This window comes from Cornus florida, unplaced genomic scaffold (assembly GCF_030987335.1).
Source record: "Cornus florida cultivar Cherokee Brave unplaced genomic scaffold, ASM3098733v1 CherokeeBrave_3.0.0_Hap2_Chr07, whole genome shotgun sequence".
Classification (NCBI taxonomy): domain Eukaryota; kingdom Viridiplantae; phylum Streptophyta; class Magnoliopsida; order Cornales; family Cornaceae; genus Cornus; species Cornus florida.
In genome coordinates, this window is record NW_026775577.1 from 6,440,942 (window position 1) to 6,457,471 (window position 16,530).

The following is a 16,530-nucleotide window of genomic DNA, read 5'->3' on the forward strand; positions in this document are numbered from 1 at the left end:
AATTTCGTAACCGATCTCGATCTTAAATTTTAAATTTGAAAATATAACTCGATCAGACTTATTTCACACCAAAATTAACCATTACAAAATATATATCTCACATTTCTTTTATTTATTACATGTCAAAAATCATGTTCAAGGTCTTGTTATTACTTATTAGGTGGTACCTGTCTTAGATACCACTTGGGGTTTGTTTCTAAATTTTGTCTACACACAAAAAAAAAAAAAATAAATAAATAAATAAATAAAAGAAGGAATAATCAGCTTATATATAGTTCATGTCTCCATCATGGTTGCTTACTAGTGATAGTTGCAATTAACTTATATATAATCATCTGCTCTTATATTACATGTTAAAAAGAAACTCCCATTCTACAAATTAGATGAGCATAAACTAACATGGTTAGGTCAATCATCAACTCTTCACCAGTCTCATTTGTTTTTGATTTCCCAAATTTATTTACTGCCAACAGTTTTAGATTGTGCTTGATCAGCAATCACAACCCAGACCTCATTTTAAATTGATGAATTCAATGGCAATCTAAACCATATTTGACCTAGTTCAGTATAATAATCACAACTTGGCCTCAAAGTCTTCAGATAGCAATAACAAAAGCTTAAACTGTCTTCATAACCTAATGCATGTGGACACCAGACTCTCAATCCCGTTCCATTTTTCACTATTTTGTCTGTGTTTTATAAAATGTATAACTTTCATTTGAATGACTTAACCATACAACTAACCATAAAAAAAATATAAAAAAATTATGTCTTGCCTAAGCACAATGTTTAAAGTCTAAAACTCAGATCTTATTAAAAAAGGTGTGATTGGTTATTTGGTGAGGGCTGCTACTCTATTTTATCATCCATTGACCTTCCTTAATTAAATTAATTCATGTCGTGGTCTTGTTCGGGGATTTCTTTATGCTTTGTAAGAAAATAAAATTAAAAAGAATTTTTTATTTATTGGGTAATATTATTCAAATTGAATAATATTACAAATAAAGTATTTAGAGACCGAAATTCGAGAGGTGATAAGGCCCATTGCATGACGTATAGCGACATCATATGATGGGATACACTACTACACTACACAAGGGCAAAGAGTAAGAAGATTTATTTACATTAACATAAGGTGTAAGAATTGATATCACATATAACATACTACAATATTCATATATATAAGATAACTGTAAGAATGATGATACTTAAAATAAAACTTGATAAAATTGATGATACTTAAAATGAAACTTGATAAAATTTTAATTCACTAGGTCTATTTTCAGTTCAAAAGAAAAAATAAGATATATATAAACATATGTATATGTGTATATATATACACACACACACACCGCACCCCAATTAATTTACTTCCGAAATGAAATGAGAGGTTCAAGTAGACAAATGAGAGTAGGAGTTCCTTTTTATTTTTTATTTATTTATTTTGTAAAAGAAAGAGAAAAAAGATTTACAAGGGTCAAAGCACCATAACATATAACCGATGGTGTTAACCAAAGAAGACTAGAGAACACACACACACACAGGATAAAGGTTAAATGGACTTGTAATTAATAAATAATGAAAAATATCATTATACCTAACACTACTGGTACTATAAAATCAGGAAGAGCTAGAGCAGTCAAATTAAAGGATTGAGTCAACTATAACCTAATATCTTATAATATATCTTGATGGGTAAAAAGCTATTGCGTAAGTGAGATTTGTTTTTAATAAAATATGAACACTTGATGTCGTTATTGTATTAAAATAATTACGATTTGTGAGGTACATTATAATAATCAAAGTCATCTTACCACCTTGTCTAATTCAATAATCAAATAGTTATTTAAATATTTTCTTATTAAATTTGCTAAATTTTCAACTGGATGTGATTGGCCGACCAAATAAAAACCAAATGAGAAATCATGGAACTCCAATCCCTAGATAATCGATTAGCTTAATTTAAAACTAGAGTACAGACCAATTTTTTTTTCCCGGTAATTTTGAATACAGACCAATTTTATATAGAGAATATTTGAATATTAGTATATGATGAAATTAACCACATGGCATATAAATATATTAACAAATTTGGATAATAATTCTATTGTAAATGAGAAACATTGAAATCGGTCTCGTGTTATGCTGGAGAGCTCATTACTTCTGAATTATGATGAATGAATTGGTTTGTTTGTCAAAAAAAAAAAAAAAAAAAAAAAAAAAAAAAAAAAAAGGGAAATCAATTTGGTTCTATTTTTAATTCTAAAATTTATTTGATGTAGAGAGTGAAGTCAACAACTACAAGAAATTGTCAACAATTCACGACAAAAGTTGAGAATAATTCACAAATATTTGACAGACAAATCAATTATTTTAATTGAGTCATAATTAGAATTTAGCATGTACAATAGTAATATATATATTTGATATTAAGCTTTATTAAAGAAAAACATGGTGTCCAATGAGAACTAAACTACAACAACTGTATACACATATGATAATGGAGAGTCGGACATGGCTGTTAAGGATAGAGGAGGTCAATGGCATGGACAGCAGTGTCCCCTGCGTGTTTTGACCGGAATCTGACAACACAAAACTTGGCCCCACCCTTCTTCTGACCCACAAAAGCCACCGCCTACCGGGGCCAAAATGTCACTCACCAAGACTTTGACCGGTCGCCATGTGACATTTTCTATGTACGAAGCTTCAAAGATAGTACTACATATATTATAATTATATATATATGGATAATACTACTATATATGTAGAGATATATGAGCCGGTAGTGTATAACATTTTAGGATTTTTTTTAACACAGTTAAATTTGTTTAGGATATATTGAATTTAATATTTTAGTTAAAATTAATGTGTTGAAAAATTATTATGTTAAAAAATAGAATGAATGTGATAAAAAAAAAAAAAAGTAAATATATTAAAAAACAGAATTGATATGTTCGACAAATTAAAACACAAATACAACATAGATCATCCACTCGCATGCTTACATACATATACATATATATATATGTATGTAAATGTTAGCTGCCGAGTAATGCGGCTCTCTCTCTAAAGTCCAAAGCTAGCTCAAATTGTCATAAACGTTGAAGTTGAATTCTTTTCTTAGTTTTCTACTTTATTGAGCTAGCTATGTATGTGTGTTGTGACTTTGTGTTTAAACTAATATGTATATATATTTTATAGGAAAACTTATAGAGGAGTGTAGTTGGACAGTTGACATTTTTAAGTATGAGAGCGTAATAGGCGACAGATGAGGTTTTAGATTTGAATTTTGTTTAAATTTATAAGTTAGAATCTGATCATAGGTGGTTCTTTTATAAGAAGACAAACAAAGGAGAGGCTTGAGTGAGCAAACTAAAGCTAGAGATCATCATCATCTACCCAATGGAGGCTAGGTTGAATGTATCTAGCTTCTGTTCTGCAACAAAAACTGATCATGAATCCAATTGCCATGAACAAGATTGCAGTCAAGAGGCTCCAAAGGTATATATATACACACACATACACACACATATCTCTTCTTTCATCAATTTTTTGTTACTTTTTTATATTGAATCATTGCTAAACTCATCATATATTATTCGAATTATCGAAAATTTAGCAGAAACCTAGTAGTTTCATGGAAGAATATTGTACATATACTTAGCCAATTAAGTTGTATATATAAATTTATATATTGATGTTTATATGTTCATATGTTCATGTTATATATCTTATTGTGTTTTAGGGTGGGAGCAGAAGACAAGTCCATGAAGACAATGTTTCAAATCCATCTTCTTCTCCTAACCTAAAGAATTCAGGCCTTCACAAAAAGGTAAATAATCTAACAATTTGCATTTACAAGAACACAAGTGTTAATTAAGTAACTACTCAACTTAACAAATTCCTACATATGAATTCAAACAATAATTTTTTCCCGAAAACAACTCTCAACATATATGTTCAATTAATTTGGTTTCGGATATAGCCATTGTTATGAAGTAATTAACTTTACATTAAACCATATGAGTTTTCGTTTTTAAGGTAGCTGAGAATTGAAATGGTGCTGACTGATCAAAGGTCTTGATCTAATTAATGGGCATTCTTTCTAGTATCATATGTTGAATTCTGAAATTTACATGCTTTTTCTGACCAACAATATTTGACTTTATTAATTGCATTAATTATATGTAGGGATGGATTTGAATGTTCATGAGTCAGGACCTGTTGTCTGTAGATCTTTAAGCATTTAACAAGTCTATGTCGACTGAGTAATTAATATTGCATTCTCGAATGTCAAGCTCAAGCTGGACTAGTTCATCTTGACCTAAAAGATACAATCAAGAGGGTTTCAAATTTTACTTCTGGCCATACACATAAGGAAGATGTGAGACCCACCTACACATACTGTGTAGATATTGCATTTTAAAAACGCGTCTACACAATTTGAAGGTGTCAACACAGCATCTCTTAAATTGTGTAGACGCGTTTTTAAAATACAATATATATATATATATATATATATATATATATATATATATTTAAAAAATAGCTAAAAATTTATGATAAATGCGTTATTGATAATGAGTTTTAAGGATACATTACATAAATTTAATCCTTATGCTGTTTTGACTTTTTCTAGATTTATGTGCTTGTCATAAGAAACTTATCTTGATCTTCTTGAATTGTTCAAATAGAAAAACAAAACAAAACAAAATAAAATAAAATAAAAGATGACTTTTTCTACATTTAATCCTTATGCTCATCAATTTGTTATTCATACAGGAGGATGAACTTGAATCAGCAAAAGCTGAAATGAGTGAAGTGAAGGAAGAAAATGCTAGACTAAAGATGATGTTAGAGAAAATTAAGAAGGATTATCAATCACTTCAGATGCAATTTGTCTACTCCCTTCAGCAAGAATCCAAGAAGAATAATAGCAGTCCATGTATCACTGATCATGAAGACATTGAAGAACCCGAACTCGTTTCCCTTCGCCTTGGAAGAAGTAGTCCTCCAAGTGAGACTAAAAGAGATCATGACAACAATAGCAGCTCAAGCAAGGCCAGATCAGAAGATGAGCAGCTAAAGGGAGGTCTTAAACTTGGACTAGACTATAATAACTTTGAAGGGTCTAAATCGGATCCTGTGGAGCTAGTGTCGGATCCAAGCCCCGAGATTAGCTTAGAAGAGAGGAAGGAAGATGAAGCAGGAGAAACATGGCCACCAAGCAAAGCTTTGAAGACAATGAGAAGTGGAGAGGATGAACTTTCGCAACAAACCGGTGTGAAACGAGCTAGGGTCTCTGTGAGAGCTAGATGTGATACCCCCACTGTAAGTTCAAAATTTTCATGCATCAACTATATATCAAACTTACTTTTCATTAGATATTTAACATGCACAGTTCATGAATTATTGTTTGGGGAAAAAAAAATAAAAATAAAAAATTCAAGAAATGTTCCTCTTCTTTCAATAAAATTTTACCAAAAATAATAATAATAATAATATTTACCGATGACCGATTGTTTTCCTGCAGATGAATGATGGATGCCAATGGAGGAAATATGGACAGAAAATTGCAAAAGGAAATCCATGCCCAAGAGCATATTATCGTTGCACAGTTGCACCAGCATGCCCAGTAAGAAAACAGGTATATATCATCTTATAATTAGTACATAGTATTAAAAAAATAATAAAAAATAAAAAATAAAAACTGCTTAGTTTTCAGTCTTCAGTTCATCTTGTGATTGATATAAGTAAACATGCACTAACTTGATTAAGTCATATCACTATATATCAGTATTTTATAGTCTGTAACACTATGCGAGTATTAAAGTATTTTTCCTATTTTAAAGTCTGTAACACTATGCGAGTATTAAAGTATTTTTCCTATTTCAGGTGCAACGATGTGCTGAGGACATGTCGATATTGATCACAACCTACGAGGGAGCACACAATCACCCACTTCCAGTTTCAGCTACAGCCATGGCTTCCACCACCTCTGCAGCTGCTTCGATGCTACTCTCCGGCTCCTCAACCTCTCAATCCGGTCTCGGATCAACAGCTACCACCATTCCAACCACTACCCTTTATGGACTGAACTTCAACGTCTCTGATAGTTCAAGAACAAAACCCTTCTACTTACCAAACTCTTCCGTTCCCGGATTCCCAACCATCACATTAGACCTCACCACAAGCGCACCATCCACTTCCTCCACTCAATTCAACATGTTCTCTTCAAGTTTCTCAGCAAACCCTAGATTTCCTTCAACAAGCCTTAACTTCTCTTCGTCCGAATCCAACATCTTACCAACTGTTTGGGGCAATGGGTACCCTAATTATGGCACCCCACTCTACAAGCAGCCCCAAACTGGTCCCATAAATCTTGGAAGGCTACCATCCCAAGAACATTTTTACCAGCATTACATGGAAAAGAACAACCAAGCTTCTACTCAACAGGCTTTGACAGATACCTTAACCAAGGCAATCACGTCCAACCCTAGTTTCCAGTCAGTGATAGCTGCTGCAATTTCATCAATGGTGGGCAGTGGTGGCGCGGCGACGCAAGAAAACCAAGCTGCAGTGGAGAGTTTAAGCCAAAACTCGAAGTGGGGTGGTGAGCCAATGCAGGCCATATCTTCCACTCCAGTTACTCCAAATGGGAAAGGTTGCGCGACGAGCTACTTGACTCGTACTTCATCCTCAAATTCTCAGACAGGAAGCTTGATGATGCTTAAACAACAACCTCCACTGTCATTTTCGATCTCGAAGAGTACTGCTGCTAATAATTCCACTGCTGATACTAGGGATCAGCTCGGTTGATGGTTTTTGCTTTGGCCATTATGGTTTTTGATCATGGAGATGGGAAGTGTAAAATTTTTCTTTTTTCCTTATTTTAATGTCTATACATAAATGGATGGGCTCACAAAGCTATGAAAGCATGGTGTAACTCATATTTTGTCAGATATATATATATATACACACACACTATCTGATGCTATGCTTTCTCATCTTTGGAAGCACAATATTTGTGCGACAGGAATGTAAATTGACAGTGTGAATTTTCTCTTGGAACAGTGCTATATGCATCAACATAGCTGAAATACTCAAAAAGCACAAATCTTTTATTTATAGCTTTAGAGGAAATTTTCAGCTGCAAGAAAGTCTTTTTGCAATTATCGAACAGTTTATGTGGAGGAATTTGAAACTTTAAAACTAAATTTTCTTTAATTTTAAATTCAAAGTACTGAGGTATTCACAATCCCAACATTAAGATTTTTTTTTTTATATGTTTTTTTTTTATTACTATTTTTATTTTATTTTATGCTCATGTGTTATTTTAGTTCTGTCTTTAGGTTGTATCTTGTGAAATATTGTAGGAATGAATGACATTCTGTTCCATGGTAAAAGATGGGACCCTATTTAATTTTGAACAAAAGCTCTTTCCATTCAATAAAATTTCAGATGTGATATTGCGAAGGAAATGGCATGTTTATTACTGCTTATTACCAAGTATAACATGATGTACAAAGATTCCTCCATCTTCACTTTGATCTTTAAAATCATCATGAATATGAAAAAATTTAGGGGTAAATGAAATGAATATACTTTCACATTTTTTCTTATCAATCGAGAGAGGTTCAATAAATGTAAGTCCGTGTTGCGAAATTAAATCGAAAATATAAGAAATAGATTAAACACACACAATAATAATAATAAATTTTACTTGATTCACCTAAAATGTAGGGCTACGTTTAAGGGTTGTTAGAATTTCCACTATGACAGATAAAAAATAAGAGGAGAGAGTTGAGATTGAATAAAACCCTAACTAGGATAATATAACAAATGCAGAAATTACCAAAATACCTCTCAAAAAAATTGGAATGGGGCCTATTAGTCCAAGTAGTGTTGATATACGGGTTAAAAATTGATAAATTAAAATTCTGCCTGGGTATTGTATTTTCAAATGCATACGTAATGTAATAACATATTAAAGATGTAACCCTCCATCCAAGGTGTTTATTTTGAAAATGCAGCTGTTACATAGTACATCATATAGACCGGTCATAATTTATGACACATAAACTTGGATAGCCCAAAAAAAAAAAAAAAAACACCGTATAAAATTGAGTACCCCAATTCCGAAGAAGATGAGATAAAATGAGAGAGAATTAGTTTGAACATTTATAAAATGAACATTTAAATGTGTTGTTAAAAAGATGGACATAATTCACACCAAAAGTATTATTAAAAATAGAAAAACCAACTTTAATGTAGGCAGAGTTGGTAAAAGAAAAATATAATATAATAATAAGTTATTTGACTAAGTTATAGTCTTTAAGAGTATGATAGAAACTTAAAATTTTTGTAGCCAAATCCGACCAAAACTACTTATAGAAAAAACTTAGATCTTGTTTGATTTATTATTCCAAAAAAATAAAACTACTTTTATTTTTTAAACAGCTATGCATTTCTCTAAAAATATATCTCTTTTTAGCATAATATTTTTAAAAAATAGTTGTAAAAAAATTGTCAAACAAGATCGTTTTTATACAGTAGAGTTTAAAAAATAGTTGTCAAAAAATTGTCAAACAAGATCGTTTTTATACAGTAGAGTTTAAAAAATAGTTGTCAAAAAATTGTCAAACAAGATCGTTTTTATACAGTAGAGTTTAAAAAATAGTTGTCAAAAAATTGTCAAACAAGATCGTTTTTATACAGTAGAGTTTTCTGCTCAAACCAAATGATATTAAAAATTGTAGTAGAAGAAAACTCTCAAACCAAATGATATTGTATTCTGCCTCCATGGTGTCCACAGGCACAACTTTAGGTGAATACGTACAAAAGCATATAGAATCCGAGTCCTAAATCCACACACACACACACACACACACACACACCCACGCACGCACTGTAAGCCAAGCCTAAGGTCAGAAGAAGTTTGCCTCAAAAACTCCCACTTTCTATTAGGCGACACCACGGATAGAGATTCTTGCCGCCTCTGCTTATTGGGTATTCTGTGTCTTTCACTCTGTGTTTTTGTATGTATGTTTATGTGGTTAAATGTATGTTGTAGAACCCTAGTTCATGGATGATGATATGTACAAACAGTATATAAAGTTATGGTTTTTCATGAAAAATTTGGGGATCTATCCAGATTTTTGGGTCTAGGTCTTTTGTGGGGTATATTTGGACACAATTGCTTCTTACATTCAAGTACTCTGTCTTGTTTAACTAGTATAGCACTTATGAAAAGCTAATTCATTTCTGATTTGAGATATTTTGGTTGAAGGTATTTGGGGACAAGAAGAACTGCTGAATTTTGATTTGTTTGATTGGGTATTAGGCGGTGAGGATGTCGACTCCGGCGAGGAAACGATTGATGAGGGATTTCAAGAGGGTGCAGCAGGACCCTCCTGCTGGTGTTAGTGGTGCCCCATATGACAACAATATCATGCTTTGGAATGCTGTTATTTTTGGGTAAATTCATGAACTAAATACAACTCTTGATATATATATATATATATATATATATATATATATATATTTATTTATTTATTTATTTATTTTAATTTATTTGTTCTTTAAGTTGTACTGATTCCTTTGTTGTCTTCAATTGCAGTCCTGATGACACTCCTTGGGACGGAGGTGAGCGGATTTAACATTGAAAATTTTATTTAGAAATGATACTTAGTCATGCAGTGAGTTGGGTTAATTTAGTCCATACATGTTCAGGGACATAAATTGCTTGGTTCTGTCTGTTAATGAACTTCCTACTTTTAAACATATTTTGCTTGGATACGACTGTAATACCGTATCATATATACATTCCTGTTGATTTGAGGAATTTCAATTGATCTAGACACAGTGGAAAATAGAAAAAGGTTTTATGATAAGTTCTTATTGTGTTGCTGTTAGTCTCATAAAAGGACATCCACTGGTTTGAACCTGCACTACAACACCTGGGGCGCCTTTTGATTTCTTTAGATGCAAAGTCTTTCCTAGTTTTTTGATTTGTCTCAGTGACACCGGCTGCAATCAACATTTATGTTATGTCGTCGCGCGGCTAACTTGTGCTTTCTCTAGATCCAATGTTTCCTCGTGCAGTGTTGTCGAAGGCATGCCTAGGCATGCGCCTAGGCTCCAGGCTCATTAAGGCGCAACACTTGTGCCTGTTGTGTGCCCAGGTGTGCCTTTGACATCATTTGCGTCTTTAATATGGAATATGAATATGCTTTAATAGTAATTTAATTTTTCAATTGTGCTGCTCACTTCACTTGGGTGCGTGCCTCGCCTTGTGCCCAGGCTCCAAAGGACCACTAGTGCCTTAGTGCACCTTAGGCCTTTGATAGCACTGTCCTCGTGGAATATTTTTGTGGAACTGCTAGCATACACATGGCACTAAATCTCAATACTAACATGTAAGTTTTACTTTGTCAAGTTATTGATCTTCAGTTAAGGCTTCCGATAGAGAAGCTTATTGCAATAGCATGTAGTTATTACTATCAAGATTTTCATTTTTTATTTTTTTTATATATCTTTCAATATATGTAGCTTGGACTCGGGTACTTGTGTTAGGTATGGGTATGTATCCATGCGTCGGACGTGTCAAATTCCAAACAAAAGGATAGATGGACACTACTAAATATTCATTGTTTAATATTTTTTATTTATTCTTTAGAGTAAAGTAATGTTTTTATGTAATACAGTGATTAGAATAGAAATTTCACTCATTTGAAGTAATAATATAAGAAAATGAAATTATTGGATATATGTTTTAGGTGTTTGTCCAATCAAAAGTGTCAGAAACATATCCAAGTACCCGTGTCCAAATGATATGTGTTGGACACGGGTACTTCACTTACTTTGGAAGAGTCCATGTAACATAGCTTTCAATTTTTTTTAGTTGAGTTTTTAGGGTGTTATCCCCCCTCCCACCCATTACTGGATGTATAATGTTCTTTATAATTTTCAATATAAAATAGCTCCTCTTACCTTAATATACGTTGTTTTGAGCTCTCAGGTACGTTTAAGCTGACACTTCAGTTTACAGAGGATTATCCAAATAAGCCACCAAATGTGCGGTTTGTTTCCCGAATGTTCCATCCAAACAGTAAGTTTGAAATAGAATAAGTCACTTTGTTTGATTGATTTCATAATTATCTCATTCTTTTTAGGATCAACAGCCAAGATTTGGCCTCTTCTTATTAGAATTCTGTTTTTTAATGCATTTAAGGCATATGTCTTGAGGGTTTCTGTTGGAACATGGCTCAAGGAAAAAGCCTCGAGATTCAACCTTCAAGTATGTGGTGTTGGAGTTTGAAGGTCATGCATTGAGCCTCCTTCTATGTTGAGACAGGCACACTCATAGTAAAAAATCCCTCTTTAGATGTGATGGTTGTTCCCTCATTCATGTTTTTGGAGAGTGGAGACCATAATGACTTGCCTTATTTCTTCACATTTAAGACCATCCTTTGTTTGTCTGGATTTTTGGACTTACGTACCAGGAAATTATATGAAGTGTCATTTGTCCTTGTTCAAAGAGGTGAAAATGCTGTAGGCTGGAAGAGTTTTTTTTTGGTGTTGGGGTGTGTGTGTGTGTGTGTCACGTGTGTGTATTGTTGTTGCACAAAACATGTATGAAGAAAAGTATTGATCATTCTCTAATCTAGTATGTCATGCAAAAGTTCAGAGGTGCCGTTGTTCAGCCAATTGCCTTTTGCGTTGTGAACTCCCATTTCTAAGGTTTTTATAGTTTTTCTGTTTGAATGCATTTAGGGATTCTGGCCCTGCATCTTTTATCTACTTATTTAGTAATGGTGGAAACAACACAGTTCCCTTGCTGTATAAAATGTCGCAGCAAACTCTAAATTATATATAACCATCCATCCAGTTGTATGCCTTGATGTTGAGGTTGTTCCATGAGAAACTTCTTAATATTACACTTTATTGACCTAATCAAACATCTTTCGTGAAATTATCTTTTTAGGGAGAAGATATTCAGTGCGCCTGGCATGCCGCGTCATTGGTATGCCTAGCCAATAGAAATACATCATTCTATGAAATTTGTCCCACCTAATTTTGAATATTGATTTTCATTGTCGGGCATACCAATGACCTGGTGTGCCCGGCGCACCCAATATCTAGTTCTTTTTAGGTTAGCCTTTTGTTGACTTATTTTGCTGCATCCATTTCCTCATAAATCAATCTGCCATTGTAATCTTTATTTTGTTTATTTTTTGTAGCATTTTGAAGTTCAAACATTTTATATAACAACTTGTTGAGTGTTCAAGTTTACTTGAAATTGATTCAGGTCAGAATTGTTTGCATTAGTTCACGAATCAATTCCTTAACAGCACAGAAACTATTTGTAGTTATAATCTGAAATGCTTTGGATTGTTTTTATAATACTCTTTCAATGCTCATCTTTCTTCTCAGCATTCTTCTCTGAAATATGATTGGTTTCCCTGAAATTTTTGGGTTGTTAATTTGCATGCTTCTATTGCATTCATCAATACACAATCTCACATGCATGCTTGTTTGCATTCGTATATTTTCTGGCCAGGGACACCAGAGCATGCACTGCAGCCTCTTTTTATCCTGCATCCTCTGCATTGCTCCCTAATTCTTAGTTTTTTGTCGTATTTGGTGAAATATGAGATACAGTTGCCTCACCAATAATAATTATAATAGAAATAGTATGGTGAGGTTTCTTGTAAGCTGGTTCTTTCTTACTCTTGTATTGTATTTGACCAGTTTATGCAGATGGAAGTATTTGTTTGGATATTCTGCAAAATCAGTGGAGTCCAATCTATGATGTAGCTGCTATACTTACATCTATTCAGGTATAGTGGGGTTGAGTTTGTATGATCATTTAATTATATGTTTGATAGGTATTGCATGTGTGTATTATTTCTTGTATATGTAAAGTATCACTTCATAGATTTTATTTTAAAAATACATCAAATCATTTAGAAAAAGGTAAAACAGAAGTTGTTCTACTTCTACCTGGTTTGTGCTGAAAATGGAGTATAATCAGAACTTTCTGGAGTTATTAAAATTTTCCTATCATTAACCTGTCGCTTGATTGCAAGTACTAATGAGCACCCAAGGTGTGTATTTTACATTTGCAAGCATGAGATCCTTAGATATGAGTATAGTTGCATATTCCACAACATGAGTGCAATACAAATTTAATACATGCTTGTGGCAACAAGTATTTATGTACTGCTTTAGATCTTAGTCTCCAATTTCTTCTCTGAAGATCTTTTCAATATGTGAGGGACATGTTCTTATTCATGTTATTGATAACCCTTGTGCTTTTCCAACAATGGAAAGGGAAAAGGGAGTTCTTTCCTGCGCTCCCCCTTCCTTTTCAATATGTGGTACCTTGAGCAGATGAATGCACAGTTGTGACTTGTGACTGCTTATTAACTGAGCAATGCTTAGCTAAGCTCAAGTTCATTAAAATGCCAAGGCAGTTAACTGTTGGGAGCTTGACCTGAATTAGACTGAATATGTTTAAACTCACTCTCTCATCTCTTCCTTATCTCCTGACAATGTCGCTAATATAAACTGCGGCCTTCCTTGTTTTAGTACGGTCGATACTAAGGTAGTGATTCCTTTCAACTGTCTTTTTTTATTTATTATTATTAAATGTTTATGGAGAGAGATTCTGAATCTCAATTCCAGTTTTTTCAAGGCAGGGGTTGGTTTAATGGCGAACGGATAGAGTCACCAATTAGGACAGTTTGTGGTGTGAAGAAATGATTTAGCGTGTTTTTTCCTATATTTCCTCATCTACACTGCGAGGGAGGGGACTTGAGATTATGATAAAAAAAAATACAGGCATGTTGGTAGAACTTCAGAGTGGGGTAGAGCCCTTTATTTGAGAGGTTATGTAGGAAAGAACTTGTAGAAGCTAGACTACGGTAACTAGATAAATGAATTTCTGCTCCTTTTGAGTCAAGTGTGTTTTCAGCAATGTCCTTCTGTGTGCTTGGTAGTTTGAACGATGCTTTATCCCGCGAAAAGATAAAAAGTATCCTCATTGGATGATATTTGATATATGATTTTTCACACGGCATTTATCTTGTGAAAAAAGCTAGGTTATGTGCAGATAACCTCTTTCTCCATAACTGTTGGCAGTATTTACATTTTGAGAAAAGCAAGGCACTTGGTGTTTAATTTAGGTTGGTTCAAGGCACAAAGTAGCGTCTAGGAAGCACATATACGGATACAACATGATACGGCTAATCTAAAAAAACAGGATATGGGTAGAGCAGGATATGGCAATAAAAAAAATTATTTTTTGGTCATTTTAAAAAATATATTATGAATCTAAAAGCAATCATTAATATGATATAGAAGTTTGTTTCACAACACATAAAACAAGCATCCCTAGTCATCATTTAATAAACTTTCTTTTCCTAAATCATTTAATAAACTTTTAACTTTTCTTAACAATTATACTACGTTATTATTGTTAGAAAAGTTGCATTTCAATTTTTTTTTTTTTGGGAATCTAAAAGTGAAGTCAATGTTCAAACTTGTTAAAAATGTGTTATGAAGTGTCTAAGAAGTGTCGGATACGCAGTCGAAATACCTACGAAGTATCTGAAAAGTATCAGATGTGTTAGAAATTAAAAAATATATGTTAAACTTTTGGATACGTTTAAAAAGTATCGAACACATATCTGCGAGTATTGGTATCCGACACGTATCCGATACAGGTACGTCGCTCTCCTAGAAGTATCTGTGCTTCCTAGAGTAGCGTGCAAAACTGCGAAAGGGATCAGTAATTCAGTAGAGTCTGGTTTGAATTGATGCAAATACAGTTGCACCCAAGGTTAACTTGTACTAGATACAATTATTCTTGTGGGCAAGAATAATGTCTTGAATGCAATTCTAGTTGAGTCCAATGATTTATTTTCTTCTTGAGAATTACGAAATAATGTAAGACATGTGGCAGCTTGCCTTGTATTGGAGTTATGAATTTGAACACATTTACATGTTCACCTAAATGTAACTTCTGCTGCGACCATTTTTTTTCCTTTGACCTCAACAATAGGTGAGTCCGAATTGACTTATACACTGTTTTATTGAGGCCTAGCTTTGGTTTCGAATTTGACTTTTCTTTGCTCCTTTGTGGATGAAGGAAAGGTTATGATAAAATTTGAGCTAACGTATCAATTGTTTTGTCAAAGTCTGCTTGGTTCTGTTTCTTGATAATGGTTTTATGCTCTCAAAGAACTAGAAATTAGAGAATCAGTTTGAAAATTCATTTGGTTGACAAGTTTTTTTTTTTCTTTTTCTTTTTCTGAAAGTTGAGTTAAAGAAAAGGTTTTATTTTATAAAACTGTCTTTTGTGGCTCTCAGATAATTGCCTTTTGTTTTCAGAATTTTTGAAAATTGCTTTCTAAGAATTGAACCAAATAGGCCCTAAATGTTTGATTTTTTATTTTTGTGTCCTTCAATTTTTTTTCCATCTTGATGTGGGTGGTGGTGTCTTGTTATGTGATTTAGATTTTTTTTTTTTTAACCTCTTTTGGATTCGAGGCAAAATGGGGGATCTACAACAAATTTAGAAAATTCACGTTTGATTCATTATCAAATAAGTTAATAGTGCAAATGTTTGACTAATAAATAATCAAGTAAATAGATTATCCAGGTTACACTTATACACTCGTCAATGAGTCATACAACTCAGTTGTACTGGATTAATAGTGACTAATCCTGATCTGATGTTTGATGCTTTAATTTTCTGATTGCAGTCATTGCTCTGTGATCCGAACCCAAACTCACCAGCAAATTCAGAAGCTGCAAGATTGTTTAGTGAGAACAAGCGGGAATACAATAGGAGAGTGCGTGAGATTGTTGAGCAGAGCTGGACAGCCGACTAAATCTCTCTTGGTTTGGTGCTCTAATGGGTTCTTAAGCTGAAATGAACCGTGGCATCAAGTTTTTCTCCTCATAGGGTGGTCTAAATTTCAATAGCTTTCTCGGTATGATTGCTACATTAATAACAATTGTAATGGAAAATTTGTTACCTAACGATCATGTTGTATGATTTACTTGTAGGAGCTTCAAGCTTCTCTATCTTCTTATCATATGTTGTGCTGCTTGCAATTTGGAGTTCATGTATATAATGATTTCTTGTATTGAATCGGCTTGAATCTATATGAAATTTATCTTTTGATAATGCTTGTTGTAAGTCCTTTACAAGGAAGAAGAATTCAGGTTTTCGGTTGATTTGCTTGTGAATTCAAAGTTCATAAAGTGACTACTGACATGAATTTATTCTTTTTCGACACAGAATACAGCGCTTTATGCCTGATTGATGGTGGAGAACAAGTGCTCATAAGTTGGAAAATTTTCCATTAGGGTTTGCGCTTTAATCCCAATAGGATACTACTTGTCTAACTTTATTGTTCATTAATGCTGATTTCAGACAGCTTCACAAAGAGGCTTTGTGCATAAATTTGGAGTGACAGCTTAAAAATCAAGTTTATAAAACCACATTTTAATCTTTGT

General features: G+C 33.2%; 2 protein-coding genes across 4 annotated transcripts; both read left to right on the forward strand.

Annotated features, from left to right (window-relative positions):
• Positions 1-3,762: 3,762 nt before the first annotated feature.
• Positions 3,763-7,504, forward strand: LOC132315882 (probable WRKY transcription factor 72). Of its 2 annotated transcripts, XM_059814305.1 has the most exons (4): positions 3,763-3,832; positions 4,783-5,331; positions 5,534-5,647; positions 5,896-7,504. In XM_059814305.1, exons 2-4 carry the CDS (start codon positions 4,813-4,815, stop codon positions 6,817-6,819), a joined length of 1,557 nt encoding a protein of 518 aa, XP_059670288.1. In that variant the 5' UTR covers positions 3,763-3,832; positions 4,783-4,812; the 3' UTR covers positions 6,820-7,504. The 2 variants fall into 2 exon arrangements, with proteins under 2 accessions (XP_059670288.1, XP_059670287.1); XM_059814304.1 differs by lacking the exon at positions 3,763-3,832 and having other exon boundaries at positions 4,637-5,331.
• A 1,292-nt stretch (positions 7,505-8,796) lies between these two features.
• LOC132315888 (ubiquitin-conjugating enzyme E2 2-like) lies at positions 8,797-16,198 on the forward strand. 2 transcript variants are annotated; one of them, XM_059814324.1, is made up of 6 exons: positions 8,797-9,009; positions 9,290-9,477; positions 9,620-9,645; positions 11,021-11,110; positions 12,754-12,842; positions 15,771-16,198. In XM_059814324.1, the coding sequence occupies exons 2-6, from the start codon at positions 9,353-9,355 to the stop codon at positions 15,897-15,899; spliced, it is 459 nt and encodes a 152-aa protein (XP_059670307.1). In that variant the 5' UTR covers positions 8,797-9,009; positions 9,290-9,352; the 3' UTR covers positions 15,900-16,198. The 2 variants fall into 2 exon arrangements, with proteins under 2 accessions (XP_059670307.1, XP_059670306.1); XM_059814323.1 differs by having other exon boundaries at positions 8,804-9,009; positions 9,344-9,477.
• The last annotated feature ends 332 nt before the right edge of the window (positions 16,199-16,530 follow it).